Genomic DNA, 19,129 nt, shown 5'->3' on the forward strand with positions numbered 1-19,129 from the left:
TGAAGGTGGTTCGATGAACCTTCTGCCAGTTACTTAAATGTCATTTGCAGAGTGTCCATGTAGATGTAGATGTAGACCGGCGGCTCGAGTCTGGCAGAGGATGGCAGCGCTACTGCGCTACTGACTTGCTGACTTTGTGAAGCGCTTCCTTTTGAACAAATCATTCAGATTGTACTTGTGTAGACAAATAAATTATTACATCACGTATACCTAATTCTGCACCACTCGGGTTATTCCTTCCTGGTGCGTCGTTTTATTTTAGTTTTTTTTACAGTGCACACTAAAGGGATACGGTCATAGTGTGTTCATCAGTAAGTGTAATTTGCACATTATGTTCTATTACAGTGGCGTATCTGGGTACGGAAGGGGGATGAGAGTAACGCCTGCCAATGGTTTCTTTGATTCTTGTCAGTTTCGCTGCAAAGCGGCGAGATAGTCTTCACTTACTCGCACTGGACCATACTGACGACTATATGTTACATTCCTCGCATTCTGAGTAACGGTAGTTTTGTGTCTCACAAAATGGTGCTTCTCTTTCGAAGAGTAATGCCAAATATCTATACTTTTCTCTGCTTTTACACAATTCAGCATGAATTTATGTGTAAGGTTTGAAAAGTCCCTTATAAAAATTAATGAATTACTGTGCTGATAAACCACTACGTTATTTGATTTTCAAACAGCTGAGCAAAACTGAACGTACTCACACATTACTCTCTTTACTTATTCTGACCATCACTAAACTGACACACAATATTTTTAGCGCAATGCAATCTGACTTTCAGTAATCCCTACAAAAGAATGGCCCTGACTAACAATAACATATACCTGTCATGAATCACTTATCTCACAAAAATCTTCGTTACTCGAAATACTGCAATGCAGCAAGCGCCAAGACTGCCAGCTAAATAAAAGATTCAAACTACTGAAGGCACTAACTACTGATAGGCATAGTTAGCAAATGAAAGATTTTGATAGAGAACAAACAATGTATTTACCTTAATAGTGTTCAAAAGTCATAATATATATATCTGTTCATGACATCCAGTCTTACAAATGTACTGTCTCTGATGGACACACGTCCAGATCATCCGCTCTCATAACTCTGGCATCTCTCTCCTCACATCCACCACTGCTGGCGGCTCATCTCCAACTGCGCAACGCTGCGCGCTGTTCACATCCAACTGCCCAACACTACAATAGCGAATATTTAAACAATGCCAACCAGCCACAGACTGCACACAGCACAGTCAGCGATTCTCATACAGAGCGCTACGTGGCGTTACTAACATAAAAATCTGAACAGTCTACTTACAGGTTCACTGGCAGGCTAGTTTGTTGCAGGCTTGTAATCCATGCAGGCCTGGGAATTCGACTGCCACTGTGCTTTCGAGTTCGATTGTTACCGTCTCCAGAAGGAACATGCGTCTACTTGCATTTCTTTCTTTCGCGAATGTCAGGGAAGAGTATACTTCTCGTCCAAGTCCCTTTATCACGTAGCTCTAGTAGATTTAACTGAGCTTCATTTTTGATTTGATTTCCAGTGAGAGAGCCTTCAGTTCCCAACGTTTAGTCTTTGCAACTCTCAGCGTCCAGTTCTGTACCTCACAGTTGTATCGCAAGGTACGACGCCAGCTTTATTAACAACACTACCCCTAATGTTGTACTAAATGCTCTTGTTCATACCAGTACTCCTAGCACGCTGGTAGAGCAACAAACGGGCAAACACACTTGCTGCGAATCCAACAATGGCAATAATGGTGGCACCACGATCCAACCTCACTTTTGGAAAGGCAAATTATGTCTCACAACTCAGACTCTAAACAGAGCGTGCATGAATTTGCAGACTTTCGAATGTCATTAGTGAGATGACATGAACTAATTTATTTTTTCGTACAATCCCAAATACCTACTCACACGACGCCTTTCCCATTCTGACAATAGGGTTTCTGTTTATGGGCAGTCTATATTGCAATAGTAACATGGTTGTCTCATTGGCACGTACTGTGTGTTTGATGTTTATTCACCGTTTCTGAATCAGTAATATGGGTTACTTTTAATATCCATAGCATCTGATGGTGCCAGGATAAGCGCCCTATAGAAAGTTGGGAGATCATATTGGTGTAATGACTTAATGCAATGCTGCCAAATTTAACCTGAAGATGTGGTGATCATCGCGAGACCAATTGTACCTTGACCCCACAATAGACGTCGGTTACCACAAAGGTTTTTGGAAATATTTTTAACTGTGCATATATTAAGCTGGTGTTGCCCAGATAGAGAGCTTATATTAGTCCTCGCTTGTATATATGTTCAGTACTGCCATCTAAATTCATACATTTTCTGCACTATTGTGTAGTGCGCCAGGCTGCGTCGTCACAAGAACTGAACATGTAGTCTTCTTCACTCACTAATAAAATTCTTCACCCAATACCAAAGATCGCAAAATATATGTTCTCTGACTTGCCAAATAACATAGTAACCGTCGACTTCGGCCCAGCCCCCAGCGTCCAACACCACTATCGTCTCTGGTTCGGGTTAGTGAAAATGAATTGACTGACATTCCTCCACAGACATTCAGAGACCTCATTGAAAGTGTCTTCGGCAGAGTTCAACTTGGTTAATTAGTTAGTTATGTGTTCCATTGATCATAGCACGGAAAACCGTTATGATGTGGAACGTGTCAAATGAACAAGAAATGAGCAAATGAAACAAGTTGTTTTTTGTTTACATTGTAGTGTTATACCTAAATATTTCTACTATCTATCACATTAGCTTAAATGGCACAAAATGCATATATTAGATCTCCAGATTTATTTACTCATATTCAAGAATTCGTCTATGGTATAGAAGGAGTTGTCAAGGAGGTATGATTTCTGTTTGGTTTTGAAACTATTACTGCTGTCTGTCAGACATTTTATTTCATCTGGTAATTCATCAAAACGTTTTATAGCAGCATATTTTACCCCATTCTGCGCCAAAGATAGGTTAAGTAAAGGATAGTGTAGTTCTTTCTTTTTTCTGGTATTGTAATCATGAAGGTTGCTGTTGATTTTAAACTGGTCCATGTTGGTGAGAAAAAATTTCATTACTGAGTAAATGTACTGTGAAGCAGTTAGTATTCTTTATCCTGGCTACTGACTTCTTTTGATGTGTTATGTTTATTAAAGGAATTATACTTTTTGCACCAGAAAATTGGATATACTGTCTTTTTTCAAAGTTCAGAGCAAGCCCATTCGCAGAAAACCAATTAATAACTTTTACAGAGACCTTATTTGAATCATTTTCTATTGGATTTCCTTTTACTGGATTAATAATTATGCTTGTATAATCAGCAAACAGTGTCAGTTCAGCATCTTGTTTCACATAAGAAAGAAGGTCATTCACATATATCAAGAACAGGAGGGGGACCAATGATCGAACCTTGTGGAACACCTAATGTGATTTCACCACTGTTAGATGAAGTGGCAAACTCCTTTGAATCACTTGAAGCATACAGGGTGTTACAAAAAGGTACGGCCAAACTTTCAGGAAACATTCCTCACACACAAAGAAAGAAAATATGTTATGTGGACATGTGTCCGGAACCGCTTGCTTTCCATATTAGAGCTCATTTTATTACTGCTCTTCAAATCACATTAATCATGGAATGGAAACACACAGCAACAGAACGTACCAGCGTGACTTCAAACACTTTGTTACAGGAAATGTTCAAAATGTCCTCCGTTAGCGAGGATACATGCATCCACCCTCCGTCGCATGGAATCCCTGATGCGCTGATGAAGCCCTGGAGAATGGCGTATTGTATCACAGCCGTCTACAATACGAGCACGAAGAGTCTCTACATTTGGTACCGGGGTTGCGGAGACGAGAGCTTTCAAATGCCCCCATAAATGAAAGTCAAGAGGGATGAGGTCAGGAGAGCGTGGAGGCCATGGAATTGGTCCGCCTCTACCAATCCATCGGTCACCGAATCTGTTGTTGAGAAGCGTACGAACACTTCGACTGAAATGTGCAGGAGCTCCATCGTGCACATGTTGTGTCGTACTTGTAAACGCACATTTCCTAGCAGCACAGGTGGAGTATCCCGTATGAAATCATGATGACGTGCTCCATTGAGCGTAGGTGGAAGAACATGGGGCCCAATAAAGACATCACCAACAATGCCTGCCCAAACGTTCACAGAAAATCTGTGTTGAAGACGTGATTGCACAATTGCGTGCGGATTCTCGTCAGCCCACACATGTTGATTGTGAAAATTTACAATTTGATCACGTTGGAATGAAGCCTCATCCGTAAAGAGAACATTTGCACTGGAATGAGGATTGACACATTGTTGGATGAACCATTCGCAGAAGTGTACCCGTGGAGGCCAATCAGTTGCTGATAGTGCCTGCACACGCTGTACACGGTACGGAAACAATTGGTTCTCCCGTAGCACTCTCCATACAGTGACGTGGTCAACGTTACCTTATACAGCAGCACCTTCTCTCACGCTGACATTAGGGTTATCGTCAACTGCACGAAGAATTGCCTCGTCCATTGCAGGTGTCCTCGTCGTTCTAGGTCTTCCCCAGTCGCGAGTCATAGGCTGGAATTTTCCGTGCTCGCTAAGATGCCGATCAATTGCTTCGAACGTCTTCCTGTCGGGACACCTTCGTTCTGGAAATCTGTCTCGATACGAAAGTACCGCGCCACGGTTATCGCCCCGTGCTAATCCATACATCAAAGGGGCATCTGCCAACTCCGCATTTGTAAACATTGCACTGATTGCAAACCCACGTTCGTGATGAACACTAACCTGTTGATGCTACGTACTGCTGTGCTTGATGCTAGTACTGTAGAACAATGAGTCGCATGTCAACACAAGCACCGAAGTCAACATTACCTTCCTTCAATTGGGCCAACTGGCGGTGAATCGAGAAAGTACAGTACATACTGACGAAACTAAAATGAGCTCTAACATGGAAATTAAGCATTTCCGGACACATGTCCACATAACATCTTTTTTTTATTTGTGTGTGAGGAATGTTTCCTGCAAGTTTGGCCGTACCTCTTTGTAACACCCTGTATACATATCTCACCTGGTCACAAAATTAAATTGCAGTGTCTCTATTCCACTCCCCTTTTGAAATTTGCAGGGTCATAATTTTGCGTTAGTAAAAATCCTTGAGTAACAAATGATAGTTTGCAGTGTTCATTGGGCCTCTAGATACTGATACAGGTTAATTACCTACAGGCATAGGCGGTGGGGTAGCACTATGTCCCCTGCGTGGTCGCGTGTAGACAGATGCGGTGATCGATCGCGCCAAAGGAATATGTCGGTACTCTATAGTGCATGTTGGATTGCCACAGAGCCCTGTGGGCGAGCGTTATCCTGTTGAAAAACAAACCCCACGGAATGCTGTCCGTGAATGGCAGCACAACAGGTCAAATAAAATGAAGGAGTAGGCTTAACACCGGAGCGGCCATACTGTCACATGAAATCGCAACCTAGACCAGGTGTAGTGTGTCTAGCGTACAGATATGTTGGTTGCAGGCCCTCAACTGCCCACCTTCTACACAACTCATGGCTATCACCGGCATCGAGAAAGAACCACCTTTCATCAGTAAAGATGACAGACCTCCACCCTGTTCTCCAATGAGCTCTCGCTTGACACCACTGAAGATGCAAATGGCGGTGTTTGGGGTCAGTGGAACGGACCATACAGGGCGTGTGGCTCGGAGCTGTCGTTGAAGCGACCGATTTGTAACAGTTCGTTGTGTCTCTGTGGTGCCAGCTGCTGTTCAGATTACTGGTGCAGGTGAAGTACGATGAGCCAGAAGCGTACGCCGAAAGCGATGGTCTCTTCCCTCTCGGTAGCGCCACGTGGCTGTCTGGAGCCCGTCTTCTTGCGACCGTACATCCTCGTGAGCACCGCTGCCAGCAATCATGTACAGTGGCTATATTCCTTCCAAGTATTACAGCGTGTACTTAAACCAAACTGATTTGCGCCCTCACAGTAGCACTATACCGTCACTCTTATGCGACTGACACGAAGTTTGAATAGACATCTTTCAGATGTAGAAACGCCTGCCAACTTTAACTTATGTCTCACAATATCGGCAGTATACCTGGTTTTCGAGCATTGAGGCCACGAGTCCATAAGCTATATACCGGGTGAGTCACCTAACATTGTCGCTGGATATATTTCGTAAACCACATCAAATACTGACGAATCGATTCCACAGTCCGTACGTGAGGAGAGAGGCTAGTGTAATTGGTTAATACAAACCATACAAAACTGCACGGAAGTATGTTTCTAAACACAAACCTACGTTTTTCTTAATGGAACCCCGTTAGTTTTGTTAGCACATCTGAACATATAAACAAATACGTAATCAGTGCCATTTTGCATTGTAAAATGTTAATTACATCCGGAGATATTGTAACCTAAAGTTGACGCTTGAATACCACTCCTCCGCTGTTCGATCGTGTGTATCGGAGAGCACCGAATTACGTAGGGATCCAAAGGGAACGGTGATGGACCTTAGGTACAGAAGAGACTGGAACAGCACATTACGTCCACATGCTAACACCTTTTTATTGGTCTTTTTCACTGACGCACATGTACATTACCATGAGGGGTGAGGTACACGTACACACGTGGTTTCCGGACGTGTGGAGGCAAAGTGGAGTGTTATTCCCTAACGAAAATAAATTCTTCAATGTATAGGGTGATTTTTTCCACCATGTACAAATCTAGGGACTGATCGATGGGAGGACACGGAACAAAAGAGGATTAAAGACCTTATGTTCGGAAATGCACGGTTTCCATGCTAGAGACCATTTACTCAATCATACTTTGTTACAGAGACTGCGGTCTTAATGTGCGCTGCACTGTGCAGCCACAGATACAGTATGCACGGTTTCCTCGTAGAGGGTGGTACTGTTCCTCATACGTCATGCCCTAGCGCCGTCTTCTGACTCTGGAGGATCACTTTTTTTCATTTAGAATGTTACAAGCGCATTCCTCGCTGGCGTTTTCGCGAGGTCTCCAGAGCCAAACCGTTGCAGGTGGAGGAGGTAGCGGGGACAGAGGCCGAGGCTGGGGCGCTGGAGGAGCCTCCAGAGGTGACGACGGCGGCCGGCTGGCCAAACAGCACGTGCGGAGAGGGCGCCACGGCACGCGGACCCGGGCAGCGGGTGGTCGCCTTCAGCTACTACGGCGACGTCAACAACACCAGGGGCTACTACACGGTGAGCACGCGCGACGCCAACTCAAAGGAAGGCCTGGGTGCTTCTTGGTGACGTCACATCAGCCGGGCGCGACGAACGCCAGGTCTGTTGCAGGCATGGTGGTGTCTCCCTCCATGACACAGGAAAATGTGAAACTATTGGCCGTAGTTGACCAATTAATTGTGCAATTCATTACACTTCTTAACAAATAGTGTACTTATGAACTTAAATTTACACCTGTTTTAAGGACTGATATACAAAAACAACTTCATGGTCCAGCAGCAACAGAATTCGTGCTTCTTTACCTTATTTGTAAATCTGAGGAAGTTACGTTTGTATTGGGTTGCTTTTACAAGAAATTGTGAACATATTGGTGCTCTTCTTTAGGTATGTTGGTTAACTATGGGGTGAGGAGCACTGAATGTTAATGAAATATCTTGCGATTGTACACGTTGGGGGAGGGGGTGGGGGACAGAAGAAGAGGCAAAAGAGAGTTACTTGTTTTATCAAATAATTTTTTTTTTCTAATAAAGTTCCTCTTTTCAGTTGCAAGAGGGGAATACTTGTCTTTTCTAATGTGCATGTTTAAAAAAGTTTAAGCTCAGCAGTATTTTCGATATATGAATTTATTTTGTTTCCTGTTTAGTATTCCTTTCGTTGAAAACGACTGTAGTCTAATGACTGGCAACAGTTGAACATTTACACATGTAAATTAGTTCACATTTCCACTGACGATGTCAAACGAAAATAAATAAAAGAAACGAGTTCATTGTAAGGGGGTTGGGGTAAGTTTCGATAGCAAAATGGATCAAGTAAATTTAGTTACTTGAATGTAAAATTTCCTAAGCTTGCAATAGGGCAAAGCATCTTCTCATATTGATCTACATTTGTTTCGACAGGTTCAGTAATACAGAACTATCATCTTCATTTGTAGCTTTACGATGGTAAGAAAATCTTTCATCTAAATAAAACTGCAGAATCCAAAACAATACCAAACATTTTGTCCAAAAATAAGAGATTCACAGTGATAAGCACGCCCAGACGTTTCTGCGTACAACAGACCTGGCGTTCGCCGTGCCTAGCTGACGTGACGTCACCAACAAGCGCCGACGCCTTTCTTTGAGTCGATGTTGGCACGCGTCGACCCGCTTCAACTATCGCAAGTGCTTTAGCAGGCCAGTGTGCAAGCCAAGCGCGAATCACGAACCCACCTCAAAGCTTTCCGTCCTCCTCTTCCTTATCTCCCACTGTGTTCGGCACTGGGATGTAAGGGCGTCTTCTGGTCTTCTGAGTGGCGCTTCGATAGCTCTGGCTGTGGACCACATTCCCGCAAAAAGGCAATGGTGCCGGTCCGCAGCACAGTTTTAAATTGCTAGAATGCTTAAAATCAGAACACACTCTTTTGCAGAGTGAAAAATCATCCTGTAAAAGCCTAGTAGGTTTGGGTCCAGATAAGTAAGAAGAGGCCAGGGAATTGGTCACCTCTGTCCCTCCACCTGTCACGGAATCTCTTGTTCAGAAACCAATGAGCATCATCACTGAAATAAGGAGCGGCTCTCTCGTGTATGTACTATGCTTCGTCGCACTGTTAAAGGCATGTCTTGTAGCAGATGAAGCAGACTGTTTCCGAGGTTGTTGTTGTTGTGGTCTTCAGTCCTGAGACTGGTTTCATGCAGCTCTCCAAGCTACTCTATCCAGTGCAAGCTCCTTCATCTCCCAGTACCTACTGCAGCCTACATCCTTCTGAATCTGCTTAGTGTATTCATCTCTTGGTCTGCCTCTACGATTTTTACCCTTCACGCTGCCCTCCAATACTAAATTGGTGATCCCTCGATGTCTCAGAACATGTCCAACCAACCGATCCCTTCTTCTAGTCAAGTTGTGCCACAAGCTCCTCTTCTCCCCAATTCTATTCAATACCTCCTCATTAGTTATGTGGTCTACCCATCTAATCTTCAGCATTCTTCTGTAGCACCACATTTCGAAAGCTTCTATTCTCTTCTTGTCTAATCTATTTATCGTCCATGTTTCACTTCCATACGCGGCTACACTCCATACAAATACTTTCAGAAACGACTTTCTCACGCTTAAATGTATACTCCATGTTAACAAATTTTTCTTCTTCAGAAACGCTTTTCCCTGCCATTGCCTGTCTACATTTTATATCCTCTCTACTTCGACCATCATCAGTTGTTTTGCTCCCCAAGTAGCAAAACTCCTTTACTACTTTAAGTGTCTCATTTCCTAATCTAATTCCCGTAGCATGACCCGACTTAATTCGACTACGTTCCATTATCCTCATTTTGCTTTTGTTGATGTTCATCTTATACCCTCCTTTCAAGACACTGTCCATTCCGTTCAACTGCTCTTCCAAGTCCTTTTCTGTCTCTGACAGAATTACAATGTCATCGGCGAACCTCAAAGTTTTTATTTCTTCTCCTTGGATTTTAATACCTACTCCGAATTTTTCTTCTGTTTCCTTTATTGCTTGCTCAATATACAGATTGAATAACATCGGGGATAGGCTACAACCCTGTCTCACTCCCTTCCCAACCACTGCTTCCCTTTCATGCCCCTCAACTCTTATAACTGCCATCTGGTTTCTGTACAAATTGTAAGTAGCTTTTCGCTCCCTGTATTTTACCCGTGCCACCTTTAGAATTTGAAAGAGAGTATTCCTTCGTTACTCTACATTAATTATTTTTTGATACTGCGATTTTTTACTGTTAGTGTAATTTGAGTTACGGTGCGAAAAGCAGTTCTGTGTCGATCAGGGAGAATTGTGACTCATTCGGCGTATGTGAGTAGAGCAGTGTGTTTTTTCCTGAGACACGACGAGGTGCCATGGTGACGTGCAGGGCATCGAGCGCAACGCGGCAGCCATCGGGGGCCTGTACCCTGGCTGGACGATGCGCGTCTATCACGACGTGCCTCCTGGAGACCGCTTCGCAGCCTCCAGGGAGCTGGACCGGCTCTCCAGGGAGTTCCCGCACTTGGACCTCTGCTACGTGGGGGACGTCCCGGGCTACGGGGACCTCAGAGGTACGTTCTCTACTTCATCGACATCTGCCCTACATGTACACCAGTATACATTGTGGAGTGCTGATATGTGGTGATATTGGCCATTTTCTGTTCTGTTCGATTCGGCTATTGTGCGACTGGAAACTAACTGCCTGTAAGGCCCTGTATCCACCCTAATCTGTCTCACCTTATTCTTACAAATCCTCTGGTTCGAGGTATACGACGGTGGTAGCATATATTCGCACAGACATCTTTAAATGCAGCTTTTCTAAATTCAACCAACATAATAAATTTTCGCGGGAACTACACCGTCTTCATTAGGTTGATTCCCATTAAAGTCCCCCAAACATTTTGGTTACAGTTCCGTACAGCTTACATGACCTGTTACGATGCTGACAACAAGTCTCTGACGTACTTCGTTGGTTGATTTGCGGGAGAGGACCAAACAGCCAGGTCATGGGTCCCATTGGATTAGGGAAGGATGGGGAAGGAAGTCGGCCATGCTGTTTCGAAGGAACCATCCCGGCATTTACCTGAAACGAATTAGGAAAATTATGGAAAACCTAAATCAGGGTGGTTGGACGCGGATGGACAGCTTCCAGGGGCACCTAAACTTTGTCTGTCAGTATTTCATATTTTTATGTCTGAATTTAAAAATTTAAAATACTGTATTAATTTACTCATTAAGAAGTGTAATGCCTAACATACTAACAATGAGATAATCCAGCAATCGAATTTTTGTAATTTTTTGTACTTATGGTTCGTGAAGTTCAGAACTCAAATATCGATCGTATTAGGGTATTAACTGGATCGCTCGTTCGAATCTCACTGTCGTCTTCCTTTTCGTTCTAATTTTTTCATTCACTTCGAATACCTACGCCATTTACATGCAAAATACATCATATGTATGCTAATTAACACAAGCCAACTATCACTTTTATGAGAAATGCCAGTCTTATTTTTTTAAAATACGTATCACACGCAAAATTTCAGTTTTCATTGCAAATATAAATTCTTAACGATCGACATTTTATAACAAATTGTTAATAAATCTGTAACTTTTGAAAATTTAAGTAGTCTTTATTATGAAGCCTTTATTTTATCTATAACTGTTAAGAATTTTTATTTGAAGCGAGGGCTATACGTCATTAGAAAGAAGAAGACGCGCATTTCCGTAAAAATGATGATCATATACGTATTAATTAACATACATTTGATTAACTCTAGATTTAAGTGATATAGGTATTTGGACAGAACGAAACAAGTAAACCGAAAAATAGTGAGATCCGAGCCAGTGATCCATCGATTACCTCTTTACCATTCTCTGACTGCACCAAGTAAGCCACGAGGCCCGACGTGACAACAGCTGTAACTTTAGTGAATTAAACGTATCCTAAAATATTCAACGTCAGCTTTCTCGAGAATTTTTGAGAGTTGCATCAAACTTCTTTGGCACTATAATATTTCAGTTCTTGACTACACCTACCATAAATATAAAAAATAATCGCAAATATCCGCCTACCATCTGGCCTCTTTAAGACAAATATTACAGCTACAAACTGTGTTTACGTAAGTATTGATGCAGCGTTAAAAAAAGCTTATGGTAGGGTTCGAGTTTGGCGGAGACCTCACCAAGTCATTGTCACAAGCTGTCAACAAGACACTGTGCAGGCTGGTCGTGGCTCCATAAAGGCCGGTTCCCACTAGAGAGCGGCAGCGCGGCGTGAGGCAACGGCAGCGGCGAGCGTTTCCCGCTTTGACGGGCCGGCTCGAGGAATTGGCAATCCCATCTGGAAGCGGCAGACGCTGGCGGTAGCCAGTGACGCACAGCCACTGAGGTACGCGCCGGGACCCACTGAAACGCGCGGTGCGTCTGATTAACTATATCTTACACTACACGAAGGAAAGACGAAGTTGGGTGAGGACGTACCAAGTTTTCATTTTCTGTACAATGTACTCTTTCACATATTTCATTATTCACGTTTTCTCATTTCACCATAAACAGATTTCATGACTACCGTTCACGATTGTTCACTGTCTCCTAACACATTGAAACAGTGTACGACAAAAGAGATTATTCAGATAGTTAAGCGAGACAAAAATTTAAAATGTGATACGGTAGCAGGTACACGAAAACAGTAAGAACACAAAGACTAGGTGGAAGGATGAAAGTGGAAGCCACCTGATAGAATTTCCCACAGAGCATAATGTAATCATTGCCAGCACCTTGCTTAAGAATCACGAAAGAATAATATATACTTGGAACAGAGTTTTCGAAACCAATTTTAAATTGTAAGGCATTTCTTGGTGCAGACCCAAACCTGACTGAAGACTGTCAATAGCAAGACAAGCGTTCTGAAAAAGAAAATTTGTTCACACCAAATATAAATTCTAGTGGTTGGATACTATTTTACAGCCTTGTATGTAAGTGAAACGTGGACGATGAAAAGTTCTGTCAAGAAGACAATGGACGCTTTCAAAACGTGGTGATCAATAAGATTGGTTGGTTTAGGGAAGGAGACCAGACAGCGTGGTCATCGGTCTCATCGGATTAGGGAAGGATGGGGAAGGAAGTCGGCCTTCCCCTTTCAGAGGAACCATCGCGGCACTTGCCTGGAGTGGATAAATAAGATTAGATACCAGGATCGTGTGACTAAAGAAGAGGTACGGAATGAAATAGAGGCGGAAGAGGAAATTACGGCACAACTTTGACAACAATAGGGGTTAGTTGACAGGACGTATTATGGGGCGTCAAAGAGTGAGGACAAAGGGGTTGGCTCATACTACTCCGATAATAATCGTCTGTTGAAATACTATTCTACTATTTTGTCTATTAATGTAAGCAGTGAATTTACTCCTCCCCGGAACATTTAAACCAAAACTGAAATCAGCTGAACACCAAATCTTTCAATCACTGTCTGACAACTACTGGATTCACTTTCAACTTTCTATAACTATCACTGGCTAGCCACACACACATACAGATATAAGGAGAACAAAAATAAACAAACATTAGTTTTCAGCATATAATTCTGCAGGTTGCCAACATGTACATAAACAAACCAGACAGGAAGGGGGGGCATGTGGTGAACACACTGTAGTTACGACTTCAAATCAGAGTTTTCGGTAAAAGTCTACTGCTAGTGACAGAAGAAAAAAGAGCGAACATTAAAATGTGCTTATGTTCCATAATCTAAGTTTTAATTCAACCTCCAGCATGTGACCCGTTGAGGAGAAACGTATATGTCCGCCAAAAACCCGATTCACTGTAAGTAATCAGTCATTCACATAAAATAAGATGTGAACTGTTTTATAATCTGCAAGTATCACATATCAAAACAAAACTGAATCATTCTAGATTCCACCGAAGATGCCTTAAAGTAAAAGGCGAAACGCGTCTTGAATCAGTAAAGTACATTGGATGAAGAAAAAAAAGTTTGTTACTTACCAAAGGAAATAATCAATAGCTCTAGATATTTATTAAATTACATCTTATGACATACCAGCAAATTAGTTTCGGTTTAACTTCTCATTCCACATGCTATTAAATTCTGTTTAAAAAAATTCATCTATCCCTTCTGAAAAACTGTAGTTACTTTCATATCTCGGTAGACAAAACAGATTTAGGATATTTATCATGCGACTTTTCACAAGTTATCGTTTGCAAAAAAACACGTTTCGATTTCTTGAACCGTTTACGAAATTTGCGGTTGATACAACCAAATGGTTTACGACGAGCAGGACGAAGTACCGGTCGCGTCAATATCTCGAGTACGGTGATAGCTATCTATCTGCTCTCAGCTTTAAAAACAATTTCGATATGTTGACTAAATTTCATACGCAATAATGTATTACCTAAAATGAACTGTACGCAAAGTCCACGCAATGCGTTTTTACCTCTGCACACTCATTAAAATTTCGTGTAAAGGTTTTCGCAAATGCGATACAGCAAGTAACCATCACGAATAACGAAAAGAAATCGGTCCTTTATCGAGAGAATATATCAGGCTGTAACATGCCTAAGAATCAAATTTTTGTACCGAATAGTTTCCTTGGAATCGGATGATAAGTATTTCATAGCTGCCACCGCGCCCGCGGCAGCGGTTCGGCGAAAGTTCGCGTGGCCCGGGGTTCCGTACCTGACGTCACGCTCAGCGCGTTCTGTGATTGGCGGCGCGCACCTGTGGCGCGGTAGGCGGCAGCTGAAGCAATTCGACATGTCAGACCGCGACGCAGTCCGCCGCGCCGTGCCGCTGACGCGCGCCAGCCCTCGTGGGAACCGGCCTTAATGATGTACGCTGTGTTTACATGGACCATCTGCAGCCGAACAACGATTGAATTTTGATGGATGGTAATACGCCATCTTACGGCCACAATTCTGGACGATTTGAGCAAATGAATTGGCCACCCAGATCGCCCGACATAAACCCCGCCGAACACATATCAGATGTAATTGATTAATTAGTTCGTGCATCAGCAACACTTTCGCAACTATGGACGGCTATAGAGGCAGTATGGCTCAGTATTTTTGCAGGGTACCTCCAACTACTTGTTGAGTCCATACCACGTCGAATTGCTGCACTATCCCAGACAAAAGTAGGACCGATACTGTATTCAGAGGTTTCCCATGACTTGTCATCCCACTATATATACAGGATGATTATAATTAAAGTTAAACTTTTAAAACGCTGTAGAAATAACCCCACTGGTCAGAATGACGTCAAATCGCAACGAAATATTATCGGAGAAGCGGGAAAACGTATGGCAGAAGAAAAATAAGTAGTGTGAAAATTGATGGCACAATATTTGCCAGATCACCTAAATGAAAACACTTGTCATGCGCACGACGCATTGAAGTTCGTATAAACGCGCCGATTACACGACTTTTCTTCCTTTCGCGTCTGTGACGTTCGCCATGACTGTCTCACTGCAGGATCGCGCTCTGCTTGTAAAGCTGTGTGGCTTCCTGTTGACGTGCTTTAGAATTTCTTGCTTGCATGGAAGTGGACAGTGATTGGCTGTGGAACATTTTGTGGACAGACGAAGCACACATTCATCTAAGTAGATACTGAAACGTTCACTTTGAACAATTATACGTTACTGTGCTTAAACTGACACACAATATTTTTAGCGCAACGCAAGCTGACTTTCAGTAATCGCTACAAAGAATGGCCCTGACTAACATTAACCTATACGTTTCACAAATCACTTACCTCACAAAAATCTTTGTTACTCGAACTACTGCAATACAGCGAGCGCCACTACTGCCAGCTAAATAAAAGATTCTAGCTACTGAAGGCACTAACTACTGATAGGCATGGTTAGCATATGAAAGATTTTGATAGAGAACAAACAATGTATTTACCTTAATAGTGATAATATATATAGCAGTTCATGACATCCAGTCTTACAAAATTTCAAAACTCCGCCATCTCTCTCCCCACATCCACCATTGCTGGCGGCTCACCTCCAACTGCGCAACGCTACACGCTGTTAACAGCCAACTGCCCAACACTACAATGGCGAGTATTACAACAATGCCAACCAGCCAGAGACTGCACGCAGCACAGCCAGTGATTTTCATACAGAGCGCTACGTGGCGTTACCAGTATAAAAAACCAGCACAGCCTACTTACATAGCCTCCATGCTCCCCACAAAAAATTTTACAAATTGTTTTGGACAGTGGCCAATACAGATTTGAATTTTTTTTCATATTTACAATAACAAAGAAATGAAATACACACACTTATCGATACAATGTTGGTTAAAAGCTAAAATTTTCTCACAGTCCATAAAGACAGTCCTGATCGTTCATCACAATAAAATTGCAGTGTTTTTCTCAACCTCTGAGTAGTAAAAGAGAATGCACATGGAAGTAGTGGATTTCCATGCAGTCTTGAAGAAGTAGTTTTGTCCTTCCAATGGAAAGACAGTGCTGACTCTTGACATGCAGACAGGTAATGGGCCACAACAGAGCAAACCCACAGCAGAGTCAGTCGAAGTTTTGAAGAATACTGGTAGGTAGGTCATCACAGAGCAGACCCACTATAGTCCTGGTTGAGATTACAGTATTGGTGGGCCACCATAGGTGCAGACCCACTGCAGTCCTTGTAGAAATAACGATATTGGTGGGTCATCAAAGATGCAGACCCAATGTAGTCCTTGTAGAGATGGCCAGCAACCATCTGTTGCTACTGTGCAGGTGCACAATCACCATTGAAAAGTCTTGCGGACAATATAGCAAGCCCATAAGCCACCACTCGTGCACTCATAAAATTTTTTTTGAAATGTCCTTAGAACCAGCAATGCTGTTATCCAGTCCCTTGCTGAATTATCTACACACATCCAAACACTAACAGTCCCTACTTCTAACATATTGTCCATATACTATGACCAACAGAAACATGTGCAGTGAAATGTAACTTACAAGTTACTTACTTTGGTGAACTGGATTCAATTACAATTTTATAACATAAGAATACAATAACAAAGGTACAAAATACATCATTAAAACATAATAATACAAATAACATTTTTAGTAATAGGGTCTTTACAAAAGAATAGAAATAAACATGCACATCAGTGTTACAAAAATCATGACGTAAGTACATACATAAAAGATCAGAATAACTTTCGAAAAATCAACTTCACACATAAGCATTAGAACAAAACAGAATAAATAATGTATAAACATCTTTACGAAGTAAATAACTTGTTATTAATGCAAATTATATTTGAGGATAACAGTATTCCTCATCATTAGTATTAGAAGAGAAAAATTCTATGAAAGAGTACACAGGCACAGGAAGAAAATATATACACTAAGTTACACAAACATATAGTGGGATAACACAAAAGGAAAGGACAGGGTTTGTTTTCAGTGTAACATTTGGTACTGCAGTCCAACCCAAAACTTCATTCCATAGATCGTCCCTCTTATTTCAACATTTGCTCCAGCCAAAAAAAAAATCCTATCCAAGCATGCTTTCTGTGTTCTGTTCACATCCTCTTTCAAAAATAGTTTTTCTCCACTGTACACTACTGTTTTGGCCAAACCATTTTCTTATAGCTTCTCAATGCGTTTCTTCCAATTCATCATAGTTAGTTTCTTATATAGTCTACCCCCACTTAAGCTAACTTAAATCTGCTGAGCTCAGATGCTAAACTAAGGGACGACGCAATGCAGCAGCACAAAACAATTAACACAAACAGCAACGACAAAAAAGGCAAAGTGGCAAAGCAAGCTACAGTAAATCTAAATTACCAAGCAAATGCAACATTACAACTAATATGAGCCAATGTGCAGCAACAAGAAAAATTAATCCGTAGTAAAGCTGGCTTAACAGAGTAATACAAAGTCAAATTCAATAACATTATGCCTGGCAAACAGCAGCAGCAAATGCAATAATTTACATCTAAACATGACAAAGCTGAAGCAGGAAAAATATTACAGTAAAAATGGCCATGGTTAATACCTATGTCACATCATAACACTAGGGTGATGCATCACGAGAACTTACACTAGCAGATAAGTTACCAAGTCACTGACAAAAATTATGTACGCAATTCCTGTGAAGTGGAAATGTCTTTTTGTGCTTCCTCGTTTTTTTTGGAAGTAATAATAAAATTATTATTTACTGAATCTGTAGGCATAAAATAACTATATTAGTGCATCTATTAAATTTTATTTAAACCAATGCTGCAGTGCAGCTAGAAACTAGATATTAAACAAAATGAGTAAATAAATACATAAAGCAAGGTATATGGCGTTTCTCTCAACTAGCAAGACAATAACCGTGAAATGTTTCTCATCGTATCATTAGACATTTTAGTAAATATTATAAATTAAGAGCTCCACAGTGTAATCATATGTTTTCAAGTTTGAGCGTGTCGTAGTTGCGATGCTTTCTACAAAGAAATGTCAATAGCGAGGATAATGGCCTCTTTTTTTTTCTCCACCTGTGCCTCTGAAAGGCACTCACTAATGGCTTGTTTCCAGGTGGCTGTCACGCAGCTGGGTGCCCACGACGCATTACGTGCAGGTGGTCACTTAGCTTTCTTACCGAAATATTTACGACACCAGTTTCAGCTACAGTGGCAGTCTCATATAAAAAATTTCACAGGTCAAGAATTTGCGTTACAAATCTGTAGAAACAAAATCCTATTGATGTAACAGTGTACAAAAAATTTTCGTCGGCATTGTAATACATTCACGCATTTACATACATTTCATAACTCTTAAAGTACGATTCTTGGTTTCCAACAACCTTTTTCACAAACCAGAGTCCCTAAGCACTACTCATTATTCCTTACCTTATTACACATATACATATTCGTAGACACTTCTTCAATATTTCATCATAATAAATACCTAGCATAATCAAATTCCTCATATAGCATCAGCTTATTGATCATAAACATACCGCAACAGTGTAATACACATCGTCATTATAACATCATAAAACCTCAGCCGAATTTCAAAATCGTTGTAGCTTCCTTCAATATTTTCAAAACCTAAAAAATTTCTCTGCTCATGTCAAAAGTGTCATCTGCCTCAAACGTACTTTACAAATCATGATTCCATACCAAATACATCATTCAAAGCTCTCATAGTATCACAATGGTTATGAAAAAATATGAACAGTTCACAAAGTACAGACAAAATACAATTTCATAAGTGTGAAGATTAGATTAGATTAATACTTGTTCCATAGATCATAAATATGACACTTCGTAATGATGTGGAACGTGTCAGGTTAATGAAAGATGTCTGTACAAGATATTACATTACACAAAATATTGCATGACACTAATGCTTAAGTTAGTTTTTTTCCCTCCCTTGATTTATATCTAAAAATTCAGCCAATGAATAGAAGGAGTTGTCATCTAGA

General features: G+C 41.4%; 1 protein-coding gene across 1 annotated transcript in view; it reads left to right on the forward strand.

The window, feature by feature from the left end:
- LOC126317237 (uncharacterized) overlaps positions 1 to 19,129 on the forward strand; it is an 86,407-nt gene that overhangs the window by 12,620 nt on the left and 54,658 nt on the right. The window contains exons 2-3 of the mRNA XM_049993103.1: positions 7,055 to 7,237; positions 10,075 to 10,258. Of these exons, the coding sequence (XP_049849060.1) occupies positions 7,055 to 7,237; positions 10,075 to 10,258 (367 nt within the window). The remainder of the gene's footprint in view (positions 1 to 7,054; positions 7,238 to 10,074; positions 10,259 to 19,129) is intronic.

Source organism: Schistocerca gregaria, chromosome 1 (genome assembly GCF_023897955.1).
Source record: "Schistocerca gregaria isolate iqSchGreg1 chromosome 1, iqSchGreg1.2, whole genome shotgun sequence".
In the NCBI taxonomy this organism is placed as follows: Eukaryota; Metazoa; Arthropoda; class Insecta; order Orthoptera; family Acrididae; genus Schistocerca; species Schistocerca gregaria.